This window comes from Zalophus californianus, chromosome 17 (assembly GCF_009762305.2).
Source record: "Zalophus californianus isolate mZalCal1 chromosome 17, mZalCal1.pri.v2, whole genome shotgun sequence".
In the NCBI taxonomy this organism is placed as follows: Eukaryota; Metazoa; Chordata; class Mammalia; order Carnivora; family Otariidae; genus Zalophus; species Zalophus californianus.
The window spans coordinates 12381570-12400691 of NC_045611.1; the positions used below are offsets into that span (position 1 = coordinate 12381570).

At 53.9% G+C, this 19122-nt stretch overlaps 1 protein-coding gene across 1 annotated transcript in view; it reads left to right on the forward strand.

Annotated features, from left to right (window-relative positions):
- Positions 1-19122, forward strand: part of FA2H (fatty acid 2-hydroxylase) — a 48966-nt gene that overhangs the window by 27642 nt on the left and 2202 nt on the right. The window contains exons 3-6 of the mRNA XM_027617086.2: positions 9476-9618; positions 10220-10326; positions 16456-16628; positions 18080-18332. Coding sequence (XP_027472887.1) covers positions 9476-9618; positions 10220-10326; positions 16456-16628; positions 18080-18332 — 676 coding nt within the window. The remainder of the gene's footprint in view (positions 1-9475; positions 9619-10219; positions 10327-16455; positions 16629-18079; positions 18333-19122) is intronic.

Sequence of the window (19122 nt, forward strand, 5' to 3'; positions counted from 1 at the left end):
CAGCATGCAGTGCGGAGCTGCCCCCAGCGGCCAACAATCCCTCTCAAGAGTCAGCAGCCCACAGGGGCTTGGGAGCCTGCTGAGGCCAGGGGAGGCATTTGTCCGCCGGGGGGGGGGGGGCGATGCCTGGGAGATCAGGGGGGGAACCCGACTTGAGTGCCATTTCCCTCCAACCTGGGTTGTGGGACTGTCCCAATCCTGGAATAGATCTTACTAGGCCCATCCATAAATGGCCCCTGCCTGTGTTAGACACGGAGGACAAAACACAATCGGGACAGGCCCCAGCCCCCAGGGAGCTCACCACCTGCTGGGACGGACAGACCACCCTCACCCACAGTTATTACAACACGGGAAGACGTGAGAAGCACACCCAGAGAACACAGGTGGCCAGAGGTGGGGAGGACTCCACAGAGCGGACTGTTTCCTGGGCCCCTTTGGCCAGGACCCCAGGAACTCGGAGACAGTGTCTGTCCCATGGGAATTGGCACTGCCTCTGGGGGAGCCCGCCAGCCCATGGCAAAGACACTTGGGTGCTCTACTAGAGAGGTCCGGACAAGTTGTTCTGGGGCCCGTCTCCCTCGGGGAGGCATGACAACCAAAAGGGAAATGGGCCCGCGAGAGGGAAGCCTTGCCCCACAGCTTGCCCCCAGAGGGTTCACCAGAACTGGGGGTCCTGACCTCAACCCCTGGGTTTGGCCACAGTGCTTGTTGCCCAGGCCAGGGTCTGAGGTTGGGAGGGTCTCGGTACAAGTGGCTGACTTCTCTGGAAGTTTTGGGGGCTTGAGCTTGTTCTGCACGTGGGTAGGATGGAGAGGGAGACGGCCAGCTTGAATGGGTCAAGGATCCCGGAAGCTGTGGAGTCAGGGTCTCATCCTAGAGGACGAGGAGCTGCGGAGGGAGATGAGGAGGCGCTGGAGAGAGGGCAGGACCAGAGAGTGAGCTGCAGGGTGTCCAGCTTAGGGCTCAGGGACCAGTGGATGGCACCGAAAGGAGCGGTGCAGAAGGATCGTTAGGGCCAGCGTCTGTGTGCCTGGCTTGGGGGTTGAGTGTTGGAAAGAAAATACTCTGAGGAGAGAGCCCACCGGGGCTGGGTGCATATGGACAGCCCTGTGGTGCAGTGGCAGGGAAGAATCATCCTGGAAGGGAGGGGGCCGTCGTTGGAGGCTGCCTGGGGACAAGCAGATCCTGCACTGCTGGCCCTGCCCCCCCGGGAAGGGTCCTCCGAGTCTCCTGCCAGGCTACAGGTTCTAGGCTGACCCGAGCCATGTCAGTGCGTGAGGCGGGGAGAGGAGAAGTCAAGTCCTGTTCCGCCATTACCCCAGCCCGCCCCCCGCCCCCCGGCCCCACCAGAGGGGAAGAGGGGCCTCCCGCCTGCCTCCCCTCCCAGGGCCTGCTCCTGGCTCCTTGCCAGCACAGCCTGACTCATTTCCCTGCTCCTGTCATTCTCTTTCACACACTGTTCTCTCTTCCTCCTCCCCCTCCTCCTGTGTCTCCGGGCTGAGACACACTGTGGAGACCTGCTCTGGCAAGGGCCCCCCGCCCCGCAGCCCCACTGGGGGCAGTGGGGCTCAGCACAGAGAGCTGGGCCTCCCAGGGAAAGGGAACAGTGCTTTGCTAGCTTTTTCTTATTTTTGAATTCATCTACCCAATGGTCAATCCCAGCCCCTTATGGGAAGTGGAGATGCTGGGAGAGCCCCCAAGTCCCTGGTCTGATTTAAATAAACCCTACATCTGTTTCTGCCCCAGGTCAGGGGCTTGGGTGGGTCCGTTGGGTCTGGACCTTGAGGAGCTGTGGAGAGAGGCCAAGAAGGCTGCAGCTTTGCCTCGACCGGGCTTCCCCAGGCCTGGGGTGGACTTGCACACCATTCCTGGAGCAGAAGGACTTGCCGGAGTTAACCCTTAGTGTTTTGCATTCAACGGGAGCCCCTCTGGGTGCTGCCAAGGAAGGGAGTCTTAGCTTCCAGAACGCAGCCTCCCTAGCCCTAGAAGCTGGAGGGGGAATAGTGAGGGGCAACTGAGATGGGGTGCCAGGGCAAAGGGTGGAAAGTTCTAAAAAGGCAGCAGAAAGGGCCCGGAAGGGGTCCAGAGTGCCCCGTCCTGTTTAGAGGTGCGGTGTGGTCTGACGTTTGGGCTCTACGTGGGATTTTACTGGAACAATTTCTAAACCATTCCTTCGATCACTCAGCGGGGCAGGAGCCAAGCTTCCTTGCAGGATGAGAAACTACATTGTGGCACCTCACCCTACACTATGCCCTACTTGTCTCTCCCTCTGTTCTGGAGCCCGGCCAGCCTGGAGCTTGCCTGGGTACAGGTGGCCCTGGCTTCTAGGCATACCTGTCCCATTTGCCCCACTGCATCTTTTCACATTGACTGCCCCGCCCCCACCCACGGCAGCCTCCTCCACCCTTCCCACTTTGGGGGCCAGCCTCCCAGGAACCAGATAGAACTGGTGGGGTTTGAGGGGTTTCCAGAACCCCCTGGGCAGCGGGGTTACCACTGAATTAACGCTTCTTTCATTGAGCTCTAACCACATGCCAGACACTGGGCAGGGCAGTTTATATATATTATCTATTACCTGATTTAATCCTTTCAGCAACAGGACAGGGTAAGGATTAGAATGATCCTGATTTAACTAACGAGGAAGAACCGAAGTCTCTGGCCCAAAGTCACTCTGCTAGTTGGCTTAGCCGCGCAGCCCGTGGTTCCTGTGGAGCCCCCTCCCTTGCTGCATATCCTGGATCCCTTCCCCCCTGACAGCTGGCCCAGAAGAAGAGCCTACGGCCTGTCCTGGGAGGGGGGCTGGCAGAAGGGAGGGAGGAGGCTGAGGTTCAGGCTTCTTCCCCATCCTGCCTGGGGCGAAGCCAAAACTGTTCCAACAGACCGCTCCAGCTCCCCCGGCTACCAGTGGGTGAGGCCCATTCTCTTCCCCTCAGAAACAGGTAGAATCATCCAGCCAGGGGTCTTACAAAGCCATATGCAGCAGTAGGCTCTCCAGCCCCAGGTCCCCTACACACACACACACACACACACACACACACACACACACACACACACACACACACACACACACACACACACACACACACACAGCCCCACCCACATAATCCTTGGCATCAGGGGCTGCTCCAGGGGCCCCCAGGGCCTACGCAGATGTTGATGTGGGCTACGTGGGTTTAACCTTTCGGGACCCTCAGATAAGTCCCTGAGAACTGGGGAGAAGAGCCCCTGGATCAGAACAAGGGCCCTCTTGGCCAGCCCACATCCGGGGAAGGGTCAACCTCAACACTGTGGGTGCGGGCCTGACTCACCTCCCCACACTCTGTCCCCCGGTCACCTTGGGCCTCCTTTCTCACCTTGACCCTCCTCAGGGTAGGCGTTGAGAGAGTCCAGCTGCCCAGAGAGACCCCCAGGGACCTCCTCAAGGCTGTCCTTGTGGGGCCCAGGTCTACCGAGTCTCTTCCCTGCTCGCCACCTTGCCCAGAGCTCCCGGCCCCTCTTCTGCAGTGCTCAGCGGTGCTTAGAAAAATACCTGCCCCCAGAAGGGAAACAGGCAGGTGCGCAGGGTGGGCTCTGCCCTCTGTATCCCTGCGAGGGCAGTGGACGGGGCAGGTGGGGAGGTGGGGGGGGTGGGACTTATGCCTGGGTGGCCACACACGGCTCCAGGTCTGTTTATCTGCAAGGTGGAGGAAATTATTCCCACCCCGTACGTGGGTTTATTAGGAGGATCTGGAAATGTAGGAAGGGGTATAGAAAGTGTGCTGCTGGTGAAAGACCAACCAACCTTGCTTTGGGATGGGGGGCAGGGCAGGTGCCTCTGCTGTTCTTCAGCCCCGAGGACTGAGGTCCCACTGACTTTCTGTATGACACGGCCAGACCTTCTCTCTCTCTCTGGGGTCTGGCCCTTCACCCCTGCTTCCCGGCCACACTCATCTCTGAACCCTCATGGCGCGGAAGCCTGAGGCTACCACTTCCCCTGGGTACACGGAGGAAGTGGGTGGACCGGAACTGCCTCTGTGGACTTGAGCTTGTCCAGCTGGGGGCCCCCCGTTAGACGGTACAGGACGGGCCTGCAGCCACCCCTTAAGGCCCCTGTGGGGCCCTCAGATCCTCTGTGCTGGGGAATTCGCAGCCACGGGGGGCCTGAGCCAGCTAATAGGAGGCCTCCCAGCCCTGTGGTTGAGACCCTGGGCTCTGGAGCTGGGCTGGCTTGGGTGCAGGTCCTGTCTGCAGCATAGACCATTGAGCATCTGACCTCAGTCTCCTCATCTGTAGAATGGGGTCGTCTCAGGCTCTAGCTCTCAAAATCACAGCTCATGTAGGATAATGGACATGAAGGCTGAGCCCAGGGGGCCTACGACAAGGACAGAGAAACAGTAGCTGGGATTCTGGTGGAGCTGCTTGTTCTCACTCTTGTCCTTAGGTCACGGCTGTGGAGGTGGGAGGAATGCTGGCCCAGCGGCCCCCTCTCCTCACATGTGCCCTGTCTAGGGCAAAGCAGATTCCCCACTCGCCACTCCTGAGCTGGGGTGGCCCCCGGGAAGAGTTCTGTGCCACCTTGTCCCTGTGCTGCCTGGGAGGAGGGGGACCTGGGGCACAGAGGAGGCCCCCTTCCAACCCTGGTGGCATGCAAGCCCTCCCGTGCTCCCTCTGGGCAGCAGGCTGCCCTTTCCCCCTGCAGGCCTTGCTGCATTCCAGACATAGCCCAGGAGAGCCCTCCCCCTCCCTTGGGTCAGGGGCAGAGCTGGGTGGGGGAGGGGAGTAGGACTTGGGCCAAACTTACCCCATTTGCATGTGTTTCCTGGGGCCCAGCCTGTTGCACAGGATTTTTGAGTTCCTTAAAGGACCCCCACCCCCGCCCTCAACAAGCAAGTTTCTGGGTATATCTTCACCTTCATTCACACAGTCAGCTTTAACTGGGTACCCCTGAGTGAATCACTTGTAGTCTCTGAGCATCAGGCTCCGCATCTGTAAAAGGAGAATTTGCTATGGAGAAGGTGGCTGTGGAAGCCCCCGGATGCCTGGGAACCGGAGGTGTGGTCAGGGGTCTGTTCTCACCTCCTTTTCCCCACTCAGCCTCACGCAGAAGCCACAGACCTTTGCCCATGCATTCCTTGTGTCCCAGAGCCTGAGGAAGTGGGGGTGGGAAGGGGCCAGGACCAGGAGCTGGGAGGGGGAAGAAGAGAGCCATTTGTTTGGGAGGACTAAGGAGCCAAGGGATCATTAGCCAGGGCGAAGAGGAAGCGGACTTTCTTTGGATTCCCATCTTCCTATCCCATCAGATCCTGGGCTGTGCTCTCTTACTGTCCTCCCTTCTCAAGAGCAGTTCCCAGACAGGTGCCATGTTGGAAACGACCCAGTGAGTGAGTGAGTGGTGCTGGACGTGTTAGGACCCAGCTGAGACTTTCTCTGTCAGCGATCAGGACTGGAAGAGAATTGAGAAAAGACACCTCGTTGGTGCATGTACTGTCTAAATCAAGGTTGAGCATATGGTGAATGTCCCATCCCCCGGGAGACTGTGTGAAGGGAAGACTGGGCTGGGGAGTAGGTCAGAGGCAGCCTTGCAACCAACTCTAGACAGCAAGTCTGCCATTTGTACAGTGGCCAGTGACCACTGGTCTACCCAGGGAGGAACCAAAGTCATCTCCAAAGACCAGATGGGCCACAGGACATCGAACGGGAGACCCCTGTGTTCAAGGGGGTGGGGGGCTGAGGGGGCTGGCCCTGACTACCACACCTGAAAACAACCAGACCTCCTATCTGCTGCCCTATTGTTCTGTTCTCTTTGCAATAGGGTGTAGGATTCAGGCTGGAATCCCGGTTTGCTGCTCACCTAGACATTCTTCCTGTGTCGCAACTGAATTAAGCTTATAAGTCCCATGCTGTTTTCTACTCACTTTATGAAATAAGGGCAAAATGGATCAATAGGTAAAAATTTGCCCAAACCACTGCTAGGCTGAGAGAGGGGCCTGCCTGGCCATACAGCTTGTTATAGCTAGAAACGTTCACTGTCTAAGTTAGCTAAGTTTGAATTACGTGTACGAATGAAAAAAGGCATGGAATGTTGTGTGTAACATGCCAAAATGGAACATAGAAAATCCAGGGGTTTCATTCAAGATACATGGTGATAAGTTAAGGATGCATATTATCCTTAGAGCAGCAACTGTGGGAAAAATACAAAAGGGCATAGCTAAAAAGCCAACAGAGATTATAATATAGACTATTTCAGGGCACCTGGGTGGCTCAGTCGGTTAAGCATCTCTCATTGGCTCAGGTCATGATCTCCGGGTCCTGGGATTGAACCCCACATCAGGCTTCCTGCTCAGCAGGGAGTCTGCTTCTCACTCTCTCTTTCTCTCTCCCCCTCCCTATTACTCGTTTTCTCTCTCTCTCTCTCTCAAATAAAATCTTTTTAAAAAATATTTCTAAATACTTGATTAATACAAACAAGACAAGAAAAGAAGGCAGAGGAGACAGAAAACAAACAGCAAGATGACAGACCTACCCCAGCATTAAATGTAAATGGACAAAACACTCCAATTAAAAGGCAGAGATTGTCTGACTAGATTAAAAAAGCAAGACCCAACTATATGCTGTCTTCAGGAGATGCACTTCAAATGTAAAGATATATGCAAGAGGAAAGTAAAAGGGTGGGAAAAGATAGACCATGCAAACACCAAGCATAAAGAAAGCCCAGTAGTGGTTCCATTAAAATCAGAGAAAGTGGGCTTCGGGACAAGGAATATTACCAGGGACCAAGATGGCTATTACCCAATGATAAAGGAGCCAATTCATCAAGAAGACATAACTGGGCAACCTTGGGCAAATTGCCCAGCTTCATTTCCCATCTGCAAAATAGCAATAATAACAGTACCTGCCTAGTTAGGGGTATGGTGAAGATCAAATTATTTATTCCCTTCTTTTTCTTTTTCTTTTTCCTCAAATTATTTAATTCATATAACATGTTTAGAACCATGCTTCGCACATGACAAATGCTCTGCGAATGTTAGTTCTCAAGGTAATTGCAACTGGGACAAAGCCTCAAGCTCTCACCATGACCCTGGCTTTGCTTCCTCTGAGGTGGGGCTCTGCAGGCTGCTGCAAGATAAGGTGTAAATACAGGCCACTAGCTGGTTCCTCCAGTCCTTTCTCCGGGTAGCGGTGGTGCTATGTGCGTGCATGTGTAGAGACATGAGGCAGAGGAGTGGAGGGAATGAGACAGCCTGCACCCAATGAATCTGTTTGCTACGAGACCCAAGAAAGAAAGTCAAGGAGGCATGGGTACTGGGGCCAGGAAGGGAGCAGGCACCAGGTGGAGTTTGGGTGATTGTCTGGTATGACTGGTGCTGAAAGGGATGGGGCTCCAGGCTGACTTGAGTCATCTCCTAGCCTGAGAAGCAGGAAGGCAGCCACTACGTGGGAATTACCGAGTTCACGTGGCAGGAACCACAAAGATCCTTGGGCCTTTTCCCCTGGTCACAGGCACAGAAGAATGCCCAGTGAATTCCCTGCTTGCCCCAAGACCCCTACGCCCCTGCTCCAAGGCAGTGATAGTGGGGCTGGTTTCACCTGTGGCAGGGCTGGGAGATCTGCTAAAGCTATGCGAGCTTTGGCATGGAGGTCTGGGCAAGGATGACATTCCAGCCAGGGATGTGGGAAGACAGGTCTCTGAATCACTGTTGACTCCTTCTCCCAGGCTCGAGAGCTCTCCCTCCACGTACACCTCCTTTTCCTCTCCTTTACTCTCCTGACACTATCTCTCTTCTCACCCTCAGTGGCCGCCTACCTCCCTTATATTGGAGATTTACTGGCACCCACCACTCACTGGGCACATCTCACCCTCTCTCCTATTGTGGGTGGTAGGTCAGAGCACACTGGCTTTATAGAGGTGAGAGCCTAGGAGCTCCAAGAGGTAAAGGCACTTGCCCACTTCTGATAAATGGCAGAGTCATTCTTTGAAGGTGGTCCCTCACTACAAATTAGTTGTTCTTTACCAGTTTTAGTTGACTGATTTTGGTCCAGATTAATCTTCAATACACGGACTTTCAGAAACCTTTAAGAGCTTCCCATTGCCTAGAGCTGCAGCTTCCAAGTTTTTTTTTTATCTTGCATCCCTATGAGTAAAACATTTAGAGCACATTCTCCATTCTATGTCCATTTTAATTTTCTATAAATTATTTGCATGTGCTAATGTACTCTTGTACCATGTATATTAGAAAATATGTGGTTTAAAGATGAGATAAATATATCACAAATAGAAGGAGTCCCTAATATTCTCTCCCTGCATCTGTGGACCAGCCTGTGAGTACCCCTAGGATATGTGTACATCCCTACCTTGGAAACAGTTGGCCTGGAGGAAAAAGTGCCAAGTCGTGGGCCTGGTACGGGGTGTTCTGCCATCTAAAGCTGTCAGCAGATTTCTTCCTACTGCCCTGCGGATCAGTGTCAAGGTACCAGATGGGCCGCAGTCATTCTCAACTCCATGTCTCCCTCTATACCCTTCCCCTCTCCTCCTTTCTGAGTCCTCCATGTTGTGCGAGCTCTAGCCCAACCCCCGGGTTTTCTGCAAAGTCTTTCTCTTCGACCCTGGACCCAGGCATTTGTACCAGTCATTCTGCCTTCTGATCTCAGCCTACCTGCGTCACCACTAAACAAACTATCTTGCCTGGCATGTTTCATGTTGCCGAGCACTTTAGGCAGGTACTATTATTATTACTTCCATCTCATAGCTGGGGAAGCTGAAGCTCAGAGAGGTCAAGTAATTTGCCCAAGGTCACACAGTAAGTGTTGGAGCCAGGATCTGTATCTGGACCTGACTCTAGAGTCTACTCTGATTAAGCACTAAGCTAGATAAAGCAAAGATGGTCATTTATATTCCTGTTTATTTTTCTCAGCAGCTTGCATAAAAATACATACACACATGAAATAGCAAGCAAATTTTTGAATGAATGAATGAATGAATGAATGAATCACTCAACATCAAGAAGAAAGCCATGGTAAAAGGGAAAAGGCCCCTTTTATTACCAGTACAGAATGTATTGGCTCCTGTACCTAAAGAGTCCTGGGAAGGACTTCAGCCTTCAAGCGTGGCTGAATCTGGGTGTGCAGGTGTCATCACCCAGATTCAGTGTCTCCAGCTCCTGGTTTGGCTATCCTCTGTGTTAACCAAGTCCTCAGGTAGGCTCTGCTAGCAACTCCAGGGTCATGCCCTGCCAACTTAGCATCTCCAGCAGGAGGAAAGAAAGGGTGTATGACGGCTCATTGCACCAGCTCAGGTCATGGGCCTGTCCTAGATCATATTTCCATGACCAGGGGGGCTGAGATGAGGGGCTTGGTCAGTTCTGGGATCATTAAAGTGGAAGGGTGGGTTGTGCCATACAGACCCCGTGAGCTGAGGTGGAGGATGGGGATCGGGATATTGGAAGAATGGGTGTGCACAGGTGTGAATATCAAGTCCACTTGACTTTGTCTCTTGCAGGATTTGGTAGACTGGCGGAAACCCCTACTGTGGCAGGTAGGCCACTTGGGAGAGAAGTATGATGAGTGGGTCCACCAGCCAGTGATCAGGCCCATCCGTCTCTTCCACTCTGACCTCATCGAGGCCCTCTCCAAGAGTGTATGGTGAGCCCTGCTCTGGACCCGTGGTGGGTTGTCCCTCTCTCCTGATGCTGCCAGTCAGATACTGAAGGAGAAGGGGCAACTGGGGCCCCCCCCAGAGCCCAGAGCTGTACTATAGCTCTTGGGGGATAGTGGAACATGCCATAGGCATAATCCATTCCTCTGCATGGCTTGTCCATCGAGTGAGTGGCAACCTAACATGTAGCCAGGAACCACTTTCAATGTCACCCCTGTTCTAGTCCAAACTCTTCTTGAGGATTTTCCAGCTTCTAAAGCCCACTGGAATTATTTTGCCTGCAATTGGCTCCTTTGCCACAAGAGGTCAGCATCTATCCAGCTGCACAGAGTCTAGCCACAGGGATGCAGTTCTTTTCTGCCAATAACTTCTCTCCGAGAGAGAAGCAGATAGACTTACAGTCTCTCTCTTCTTTTCTCCTCCCCGCCCCAAAGCAGTGTCCCTTTGGCCCTATGTCTCCATATGCTTTCTGTATAGGCTTTGGTTTCATTTATCCCTTCCTCTAGTTGAGAGATGCATCTCTGGGGAAGCTGGACGCTGTCGAGCCCCAGTGCACGTATCTCTCTTACCCTGATGGCTCTCCTACAGGTACAGTGTCCCTATCATCTGGATGCCCCTGATGCTGTACCTCAGTTGGTCCTACTACCGAACCCTCGCTCAGGGCAACGTTCGACTCTTCGAGTCCTTCAGCACAGGTAACGTTGGTTCCTTCCCGGAGGCAGGAGATTGCAGTGCTGTCTCTGGTCCTGAGTTTCGAAGAACATAGAACCCCAAGCCACATTCCAAACATTTGTAGATGAGACCTATCTGTAGCAATAGACTTCCAAAGAACAATGTCGGACTCCCCCCATTCCAACCCCAAGTGGATAAAGGAAACAAAACAAAACAAAACAAAACCAGCAACACGTTAGCAGAAACTAAATGAAATCATTTCATAGCAGTAAAGGAGAGGGCTTCTTGCTGAGTCTTGTGCTGGAAAATGTATGACTTGGGATGGTCAAGAAGCTGAATGAGATCATTTCACTAGGTGCACAGCCGGGAGATGGACTCACAATGCTCCGCAAACACAGCACAGATTAGAACACGGGCGAGGAAGATGTGGGAGTATCCTACTGTGTTTCCTGGGCAAAGGCCCATGCAGCAGAACCCCTGACCACTGCTGAGCACTTACCATGGGCCAGGCCGACTGCTTTCCAGGGACCATCTCCCTTAACCCTCCCAGCCTTCCCTCGAGAGAGGTACTGTCATCATGCCCTTTCAGAGATGAGGAGATGGTATGCCTCAGACAGGTCAAGGGAAGTGATTCAGGTCACGTGGCTAGGACAGGCTTGGGTGTGGCCACTTCTGCCAGCCTGCCTCCCAAGCTTAGTGCCCTCCTTGTGCCTCTAGGAACAAGCCACCTGCCCAGATGATCTCCTGCCCTAGCACAGCCGGCCTCAGGGAGGTGCCTAGCCCCCAGGGGGTGGCTCAGACCAAGGCAAGGTTGGGGGACAGGCAGGAAAGGGCTGCTGGGAGTCATTGAGGTGGGTTTTCCTCTCCTGATGGCACATCACGTTCCTAACTGTGAGCCGTCAGAACCCCGCGCCCTCCCCCCCCTCGCCAGACACAGCCCCTTCTCCCCACACTCCAAGGCTTCGCTCCTGCCCGTCTCTGCCGGGAGTGGCAAGCTGAGGGTCTGAATGGCTTAGGCAAGAGGGGCCAGGAGGCCGCAGTGGTGAGAGCCTCCATTGTCCCAGCTGGCCCAGGCTGGGGTGGGAGATGGACAAGCTGCAGGAAGCCCCCCAGCGCCTGGAACGGCTCCTGCGCACCGCGGGTTAACGCGCCTGCCCTGCAAGCCAAGGTTACCCTTTTCTGCCCACGCTGAATAGCTCAGGCACAGCACAGGGCTTGTTGCTCAGAAGGGCTGCTCACTGAATCGCCCACTGTCCACCCGGCGCTGCTCTAACAATCACCAACAGTGGCCGGGCCGCCAAGGCTGGCAGCCGGAGGGGGCGGGGGACGCCGGAGCTTTGGCCCAGGTCCCTCTGCACGATTCCTCCAGAGATGCCACTCGGTACCAGCTCCGGCCGGATGGGCCGACAGGGCTGATGCTGGGGTGAGGAGGCGGGCAGAGACTTGACCTATAGGAGGGGACTCTTCTGCGTGGCAGGCAGAGTGATTTGAGGGCTGGGTCCGAAGGCAGGCCTCTGCAGAGAGCTGAACTGTGCTGTCTGATAGAGGTCCAGAGTGGAGTCTGTGACCGCAAGGCCAACAATGATTGCATGAGAGAGATGTGTCCACAGCCCTCCCTCATCCCCTAGCTCATCAAGCGAGGCACAGGTCCCATGCAGAGAGGACGAGAACCACAGAGGGAGGGGAGGGGATGCTCAGCAGGGTCCCAGTGCAGCTGCTGGACGGAGGGTGTACGGGAATAAAGGCAGACAAGTCAGGGTGCCAAGGAGCCAGGGAAGCTGAATGGAGGTACCAGTTCAATGCTGACATTCCTAGGTGCATGTTGAAAATGCCTGAAAAGGCAGAGGGGTTCTGCAAATTTAGGATGGCCCCCAGAGCGGTTCCTGGGAGCAGGTTAGAGTAAGCACAGCGCCAGAACCATGGCCACGCAGCACCCTCGGGTTGCAGGCCACCCCCTTGGGATGCAGGCCGCCACCGGGACTCTGTGGTGGGAGCCCGAGCAAAGGTCAAGACCAAGATCTGTGGCCAGGGAACGTTCCTGCGTGTCCAGTCCCCTCCCTGCTGTCAAGAGAGCTAAGCAGCAAGGTAGGGCTCCTGCACTGTGGGAGGGGGGAGGCAGGGGGCTGGGCTGGGAACCTCCTTCTTCAGCCAGGGACCCTCCAGAACTCTACAAGGAGAATCAAGACAAGGTGGGCACAAATTAGAACCTAGATGTATTTTGCCTCATACTTAAATTTAAACGGTCCCATTTGAAAATCACAGAGGCTACTTATTATATATGAGGAGCATATTATTATCAGTATTAATATATAATTATATATTAGTCTTACTATATAATATATATCCTATACATCATATAATCAGGTATTCTGTTTCCTCCATCCTAACAACAGCCTTTCATGGTGGGTAGGACATTTTACTGTTGAGAAAACACCAAGGTGGTGCAGAGCCAGGATTTGAATCCAGGTCTGCAAATCCAAAGCCTGTGCTCAGTGTACTTCCCCAGAGTGTTCTGAAGGACCCCCAGAGGTGTCAGAGCTTCCCCAGAACGAGGGCTTTCTTTCCTACCTGAGCAGCCCCGCCAAGGTCGGATGGCCACTCACACAAAGCTGTTAGGCAAGCATCTTGTACCAAATGTGGACACAGCTTAGGTTGACATCCTGATGAACTTCCACCCACTGAGCTCATCTCTGTGGGACGGTTATCTGCAGAGCTGCAGGTTAGGAACAAGTGGACTGAGGAGAAAGCCAGCCTTAGGGTGCCAATTGCTAGGGATTTGGCTGGTAGGCCCTGGGTGGGGGAGGGGTTGCAGAAGGCCACTGCGCCCCCCGCCCCCCCGCTGAGTCAGCAGTCAGCAGTACGGTCCCATCTGAGAAGCCTTCAGGGCTCTCTTACGGTTACTGCTCACCCTTCCCCCCCTGCCCCTCAGCTCGGCCTGGGACAAAAGGTCAGATTCACATTGGTCCTTCATTGTTTTGTCAAATGGGGCTGGGCCTAGATTCTGTTTCAAAGAGCCAGAAGGTCACCACCACCCCCTGCCTTCCTGGGCTTTCTTCCTTCCTCAGCAGCCACCTGTGGTCATCCACGAGGGGACCACTCTGCCTGTAAAATGGGGACAAGGGGCGACAAGCATGATGTGAAGGGCGGGGCAGGAGCTCCGCAACCAGCCCAGGTGGGGATAAAGGGCATCTTCAGAGGCTTCTCGCGGTAGATACCTGGGCTGAATCTCCAAGGATAAGGGGGCAGGGAGGGAAGTAAAGACAAGATGAGCAAAATTAGGCATATGGTAAGAGCGGGGAAGTAGGAGGACGAGGTACAGCTAAGGAGCCAGGAGGGCTCTGATTTGGCCCCAGGACAGGTGGACAGGGAAACGAGGCCGGGATGTGGCCGGCAGCACGCGTCTCGAGGGACTCTGAGTGCCCTGCTGGGGGTTTGCACTTCACCTTAAAGGTAATGAGGCACCACTGAAGAGTTTGAACAGCGCACGGACACGGGATTGGGATGGGAGGCAGATGCCTCACTGGGCAAGAGGTGATAAGGTGGTAGGAGATTTAAGAGCAGTGAATCGACCAGAGAGATTTTTTAAAAATTGAGATGAGGTTCCCATAACATAAAGTTAACCATTTTAAAGTTATCAATTCAGTGGCATTTAGTACATTCGTGACGGGGTACAACCACCACCTCTGCCTAGTTCCAGAACATTTTCACCACCCCAAAAGGAAACCCTGTGCCCACTGAGCAGTCGCTCCCCATCTCCCCTTCCCCCAGCCCCTGGTAACCACCAAATATACCTCCTCCCTCCGTACATTTGCCCATTCTGGACATTCCATACACGTGGAATCGTACAACACGTGGACTTTCGTATCTGGCTTCTTTTACTTTGCCAAGAGATGTTAAAGAGGGAGAACCCACAGGGCCTGGTGTCCGGGTGGATGCGGGAGGGAGGGATAAGTTAAGCCTTTGGTCACAGGTGGATGTTGGAACCTCTGGCTGAGGAAGAAACCCAAGAGGAGCAGCCTAGGGTGACGAGGTGGGCAGGAAGAAGTGGAGGAGGATTGGCCTCACTTCACAGCTGGTGACTTTGGGGGCCTGTGGACAGCCATCTGGAGGTGCCCAGCAGCCAGTGGCTGTCCAGGACCGGGGTGGAGGTGGAGGTCTGGGTGGGGATGGAGGCGGCGGGGGGGAGGGGGGTGGCCTGTGGGTGTGGCCGACTTCCAGGATCCAGCAGAGAGTGTGTGAGAGTAGAGGATCAAGGCTTTGATGCTGGGGACAGAGGCAGCATTTCCATGATGGCACCTGACAAGGGGCATCTAGAGAAGAGGAGAAAAGCCAAGTGACCCAGCAGGCAGGGAGAGGAGCTGTGTATTCTAACTATATCGGTCGTAGATCCTTCGAGAATCTGAAAAGCTGTGGATGGGCTCCCCTGAAACATCGCACAAAAATCAGAAGATTAAATTTAGTTACGATATGACCCAGGAACCTCACTCCTAGGCTTATCCCCTGGACAACGGAAACCATGCCCACACAAAAACTTGTACTTGAATGCTCATAGCAGCACTTTCCGTAATAGCCCCAAAGTAGAAACAGCCCAGATGTCCATCAACTGAGGAACGGATAAACAGAGGCGGTATATCCATACAAACGGAAAAATATTCAGCCTTAAAAAGGAATGACATCCGGATCCATGCTACAACATGGATGAGCCTTGAAAATAGTATATGTTAAAAAAGCCAGTCATAAAAGACCACACATCATAGGATTCCGTTTATATGGAGTGTCCAGCATGGGCAAATCCGTAGACCAAAAGCAGGTTTGTGGTTTCCAGGCGCTGGGAAACGGCAGGAGTGCGGAGAAATGAGGAGTGACCACTAACAGAGACAGGGTTTCTTTTTGGGGTGACAGAAATGTTCTAGAATTGACCGGTGATTGGCTACACAATACTGAATATATGAAAGAAACCACTGAATTGTACACTTTAAGGGGGCAAATTGTAGGATATGTGAATTATATTTCAAGAAGGCTGTTATTTTTCAAAAGGGAGAGGAAGCCTGGCCAAAGCAGTGGCTCATGGAGGAAAGTACAACTCGGAATGAGAATAGGCGTGGAGAAAACATTGACTGGAGCTGGTGTCCCTGTGAAGCCAAGAATGAATGGGGACAAGAAATGAGAGCTTCTAAGACTGTCATCAGAGGGTGGGGGGTGGGGAACCTCACGCTTGATGACAAGTCCATCTCTCCCGTCTTCTGGTCTGCAGGCGAATCATCTTCAGGTTTTCCACATCTCCCTCGTATGCTATGATTTCAAGTCTTATCTGTTAAGATTTCTGTACTTGGGTTTTTCTCTCCCTCCTGCCCCTCCCTCCCCCGTCCCTTTTTGTTCAAACATCTCTCCTCAGTAGCCCCCTGGCTCTACTGTCTTAGTCGGAGCCATCCCTCCCTCTCCCCGGTGCCACTAAAGCAGGGTCACCCTTCCCGGGCATGTCAGCCATTTGGACCGCTTTAACAAAACATCACAGCCTGGGTGGCTTATGAAAAACAGGAATGGATTGCTCAGAGTTCCAAAGACTGGAAGTCCAGATCAGGATGCCAGCCTGGTCGGGTGAGGGCCCCCTTGCAGGTCCCAAACTTCTTGTTGTATCCTCACATGGCCGAAACAGGGAGGAGCTCAGGGGGTCTCTTTGATGAGGGCACTAGTCCTGTTCGTGATGGCTCCACCCTCATGACCTAAGAGCCCCCCAAAGGCCCCACCTCCCAATACCTTCCCTTTGGCAGTGAGGTTTCCGTTCACGTGAGAATTTGGCGGGGAGGACACTCAGACCACAGCCCCAGGGAAATTTCCAGCACTGGCAACAGCTGCTCCTCTTACTCCCCCCAAGCAAGATCTCAGACCTCTGGCCGGCAGCACCGCTGTTCCCTGGGAGGACCCCTCCCGGCCCAGGACAGATCCTCATGGCCTCCTTCCCATTTTGACCCAAGAGCCCCATCCAATGTGGCCTGGCCCCATAGCTGCTGAATGGAGAGCAGCTGCTCCCAAGGTGATGGGGCAGAGAGACAGGACTCCTGGAGCCACCAGCCATCACTGCCCCCTGGGGCCGTCTGCCCTGACTCTGGCCTCTCTCTCTCTCTCTCTCTCTCTCTCCTCCCGTTCTGCAGAGTACTCTGTAGCCATGCCTCAGTCTGTGTTCCCGGGCCTCTTCGTGCTGGGGATGCTCTTCTGGAGCCTGCTAGAGTACCTCATCCACCGCTTCCTGTTCCACATGAAGCCCCCCAGGGACAGCCATTACCTCATTATGCTGCACTTCATCCTGCACGGCCAGCACCACAAGGTGAGCGGGGCAGGCTCCCGCCTGGGGCCTGGCAGCTGTCCCCAGCGCAGGGGGGCCGCGGGTCTTTGTGGGGGTCAGCGGGGGAGCAAGAGGCAATCAGGGCACTCCATGTTGCTCGGAGGGGTGACTGGGTCCTCATCTGACCCGGGCGTGGGCTTCGAGAGCCTGCATGCCTGCCCACCGTCCTTACTGACGCCAGGCACACTGCAGGTACATTTCAGAGATCATCCTCACAGCAACGAGTTCATTCATTCATTTGACAAATGTTCACCCAGTGCTCACCATGCGCGGGTACTGTTCTAGACACCGCTGGACAAAGCAGTAAAAAGTCGCGGCCCTTGTGGAGTTTCCTTCTGAAGATGGTGCCACAGTTCTCCCCGTTCCACAGAGCAGCAAACTGAGGCTTGGAGAAATTAAGAAACTGAGAAACTTGCCCAAAGTCACACCTGGCACAGCCAGGAGGTTGTGCCCCGTTCTGTGAACTCCAGAGTCCGTGCGCTCAACCCTCCACCACCCTGGGGCTCTTCGGGGACAGACAGTATGTCATCCAGAGGCTGGGAGCAGAAGCCAGGGCTGACCAAGGAGGCTGCAGCCCCCTGGCTGCCTCTCAGTTCCTGCATCTCAGTTCCTGCACGGTGCTCTTCTCGGCCTCTCCCAGGGCATCCCTTCCTTCTTTTCTCCTTCCCCCCTTCCCTCCCTTCCTGCCTCCTTCTTCGAGGAGCTGGTCCTGGGGGGAGGGAGGCCCACATCAGCACATTGCTCTGTGGCTATCACCTGCTTTCTCTCACTCGTTCCCCCCCCCACCCCCAGCCCAGAGAGGGTCTGTCTCTTCTCAGAATACTCACCGGGGTGTCTCTGAAATCTTACCCCTATGCCCGGCCCTTGGCTTCTGAAGCTCCAGAGCCTGATGCTTGGCTCTTTTGTCTGGTTCACTGTGACTACACCCCCTTGGAACCAAGAAGGGCTCCCATTAGGATGTGGGGATGGGGAGAACGTATCCATGAACACTTCCAGTACCAGTCCTCCCTGTGAGCCTGCATTAACCTCAGCTTGCTGGGGTGCTGCCCTCCCGGACAACGTCAGGCCTCAGTCTGGTGGTGGGGCTCCTCTCTAGCACTTTGCAAATTCCAGAGCCAAAGTGGCTTCATGAGCATAAAGCAGGACTCTGAGCCGTGAGCATCCTGTCCACCACCATATACTTGGACAGGCTTCCAGGTCCCATCCTGGCTTGGAAATTGGGAGCAGGACAGTCTCTCGAGGGCTCTCAAGCGTGGCAGCCTGCCCTCCCCAAGGCCACCGAAGGTGCCAGGCCTCCCCCCACCCCCATGCATGACAGGCTGCTGCCACCTCGCTGAAATGGGCGGGCTGCTCTGCCTCCATCCTCTGCCTTTCTGAGACTACAGGCAGGCCGGCCCGGCTGTCTTCTGACATGTGAGCCTCTCCATCCACAGGCACCCTTTGATGAATCCCGCCTGGTCTTCCCCCCCGTGCCGGCTTCTCTGGGCATTGCCTTCTTCTATGTAATCCTACGGCTCCTCCTGCCTGAGGCAGTGGGGGGCACTATGTTTGCGGGGGGCCTCCTGGGCTACGTCATCTATGACATGATCCATTACTACCTGCACTTCGGCTCACCGCACAAGGGCTCCTACCTGTACAACATGAAGGCCCACCACGCCAAGCATCACTTTGCACATCAGAAGTCAGGTGAGGCCCACACATCCCTGCCCCCTCCATTTGCTTACTTATTTATTTGACAGCCACCACTGAGCCCCTAGCAAGGGCCAGGCACTGTTCTGGGTACCGGAGATCCACGGTAAGGCAAGTCTGGGGCTCCCACCCTGCTCACTGGGAGACAAACAGGAAATCAATAAATTAGCAAAGATAATTTTAGGCAGTGTTAAGGGCCATAGAGAAAAGAAACCAACGGGATGTGGGGGAGGGTCCAGCTCTAACAAAATATAATGCAAGTCACAGATGTGATTTTAGATTTTCTAGTAGCTACATTGACAAGTAAAATTAAACAGATATAATTAGTTTTTTTCTAATTTTTTAAAAGATTTTTATTTATTTATTTGAGAGAGAAGAAGCACGAGCAGGGGGAGGGGCAGAGGGAAAAGTAGGCGCCCCGCTGAGTAGAGAGCCCAATGCAGGACTTGATCCCAGGACCCCTGGGATCATGACCTGAGCCAAAGGCAGACGCCCAACCAACTGAGCCATCCAGGCCCCACAGATGTAATTAGTTTTAATAATATATGTTATTAAGCCAAATACAACCAAAATATCGTCATTTCAACCTGTAACCAATATAAAAAATCGCTAATGAGATATATTACATTCGTCGTATATCAAGTCTTCAACATCTGATGTGTACTTTGCACTTAGAGCACATCTCGATTCAAGTGCTAAGTTTTCATTAGAAATACTTGATCTATATTTAGAGTTTATAAAATTGACTGTAAAAAAAGCCAAAAAAGTAGATTCATATATTTGAGTT